The following is a 2,639-nucleotide window of genomic DNA, read 5'->3' as shown; positions in this document are numbered from 1 at the left end:
ATCCCTACTGCACGCCACGAAGATGATCGATGAAATTGTCAATAAACTTCTAGATGATTTGGAAGACTCCAAAATCCGCTTAATGTCGCTCTACGGTGCGTGCACATCTGACGTGCCAGCAGGACCCATCGATCAGAAATTTCAGTCCGTGGTCATCGGATGTGCCATTGAGGATCAGAAGAAAATCAAACGGCGGCTAGAGACTCTGCTCAGAAACTTGGAAAATTCTGAAAAGTCAATCACATTGTTGGAGCACCAGAAATCATCTGTTCGACAGTCCTGCAACAGCAAACAGGATTAAACTCTCCTCCTGGCTACTTCTGGCAAACCACAGGATGAGCAAATCTCCATAAAAAGCACACAGAAGCTAAGAAGAAGATTTCTCTGCACAAGCACGCGCGCACGTACGCCTGCACACGCACCCAAGTATCCGTGCTTGCGAGGTGCGAGCATGCGAGGGGGTTTGGTAGCATTGGCATGGTGGCAGTAAAGAATGCCACCAGGTGTTCTCCCGTAGAGTCGGTACCGCTCTGTTGCAAACTGTAATTGTGCTTCTGCTGAGCTGTCAGGAACTGTCCAAACCTGTCTAGCCTTTCCTCCCTTCTCCTGGGGTTTTTTTTTAAACTAAGGTTGTTTTGTCAGTTAGTGAGATTTCACCCTTTCTCTGCTGTATACATACTGTGTGAACCAGACTGCTGGGGACAAAAGACAAATCATGGCAATAAATCGAAAACATTAATAAACTGTATATTGTATTTTCATAAACAAAACCCTGTCCCACTCGTTGCCATTTGTCACTTGAATAATTTGGCACTATTCGTAACTAGATCACAATACTTCCAAGAGACAGACAGATACCTCCAGTTTGTAACTGAGGAAGTGAAAAGCAACACCTCCATCCAGAGGTCACAACCAAGACTAGGGCTGAGCTCCAGCTCTGCCAGCACACAATTCCAGGCCTGCCTGGTGAGCCCTCCTGCCTCCCACCGTCTCTCTCCAGTTTGAGGTCGCGTTGTATTTTTTAAAAGAGAATATAAAGGGGATGGTATTTTTCAGCTACTCTGCTGCAAATTGGTTTTGCATTATTACCTGTGACTCAATGGAGCAAAATGGTTGAATATTCAACTAGCAGCTACTGTATTTGCTGCTTGTGTAGGACAATAAAAGACAGCTAGATGGGGTGCTCGGAGATATGGTTTAGTAGTGGACAGGTATGGTTGGACTTGATGATCTCAGAGGTCTTTTCCAACCAGGAGATTCTATGATTCTAATACTATACTTTTTAAATTTAGCATTATTTACTCTTTGGGGGAGGGGTTTTGGTTTGTTTTTTCCTTCCACTCTCCCCATAATTTCTGCTCATCATTGCCACACTAATTCACCAGCTGTGGGTCAGAAGTTGCAGATTTTAGGGTGAGCCTGGAATGTTGCAGCCTCTCCCTTTGCCTGTTACTCTTGCAGTGTTTCACCAAAGGGCAGCAGCCTCCTCAGAGGTGTCTGTGGCTCAGCCCTGCCCCTGGGCTTCTGGGCTGCTGCTGGGAGAGCAGAGCTTGGCTGGAGCTGTCAGCGGGGCATGAGGGAGCTGGGAGTGATGCTGCTGATGGCAGCAGCTCCCTGGGTGCTGGTGGGCTGCCCCCAGCCTCACAGCCCGACCATCACACCTGGATGCTTTAAGCTCCTTCTGCATGTGCAAGCTCTCTGCAGGGCAACCAGCACTTCTTGGAAACCTCAGGAGCTACGAGGTTGCCATCACTGAATTTTATTCACAGAAATGGCCCTTCAGGTGGGTGAGCCCAGAACAAATTTTCAGCTTTAAGTTTGTGAAAAGTTCCTAAGAATGTGGAGATCAATTCTATAGTTTCACTTTAAAAATAACTGGTGAACTTTATCCTTGTGAACTTCAACGAACAAAGTAAATCTTCCAGCTATTTAACAGCATTAAACCCCTTGACAATAATACACGACACAGGTTGTTCTTGGAAATCACACTGTGAAACCATTAAGTTGAACATATTCCTTCAATTTTTTTAAATTATTATTTTTTTTAAGGCCATTATAAGGTTATCCAGGGCAAGTGTTAAGGGCTTTTTGTTTTCTTTTTTTGTACCAATAGCTAAAAGCATATTTATTTTTATAGCACTTGTGCAAGTGTTTTTGTTCTCAAGAACAAAATGAAGCGGTCACACCCTGCATATCTACACGCGGTAAGAGTGTAGATTTTACTTATTTTTACCTGAGTTACTGGTTTATTTTTGAAATTCTTTCTTTCGTTTGCCTTCTACTTTCCTAAACCCTGTGGCACCTGACCCCCAGGGGGTCTGCAATACACCCTCTCCTGTGCTTTAGGATTGCATACTGCTGTGCCACAGCCATTAAAGATCCCAGGGATTTGAACAATACCATTTTAAAACCAGTGATACTGTCCTTAACGTTTCTTTCACACAGTCATACCTGTAAGACACAGCAAAAGGCACCTTTTTTAACTTTTACTAGTACTTACTGGCTATCTGAAACACAGATTACTGTTAAAGCACCTCAAAATAGCTGAACATAGCTGGCATCATACACATGATGGAGATCAACAGAAGCACAGATTAAATGTTTTCACCCTTTAAACATCAAAACAGAGGCGGCAAAGA

General features: G+C 44.0%; 1 protein-coding gene across 1 annotated transcript in view; it reads left to right on the top strand.

Moving 5' to 3' along the window:
* The window catches only part of BAG2 (BAG cochaperone 2), a 2,838-nt gene extending 2,170 nt beyond the window's left edge, over positions 1-668 (top strand). The window contains 1 exon segment of the mRNA XM_010163818.1: positions 1-668. This exon segment is cut by the window's left edge and continues 25 nt beyond it. Within this exon segment, the coding sequence (XP_010162120.1) occupies positions 1-301 (301 nt within the window). The 3' untranslated portion in view covers positions 302-668.
* Positions 669-2,639: the final 1,971 nt, after the last annotated feature.

Source organism: Antrostomus carolinensis, unplaced genomic scaffold, assembly GCF_000700745.2.
Source record: "Antrostomus carolinensis isolate BGI_N321 unplaced genomic scaffold, ASM70074v2 scaffold45622, whole genome shotgun sequence".
Lineage (NCBI taxonomy): Eukaryota > Metazoa > Chordata > Aves > Caprimulgiformes > Caprimulgidae > Antrostomus > Antrostomus carolinensis.
Note: the sequence above shows the minus strand (reverse complement) of the source record. Positions and strands in the feature narration are given on the sequence as shown.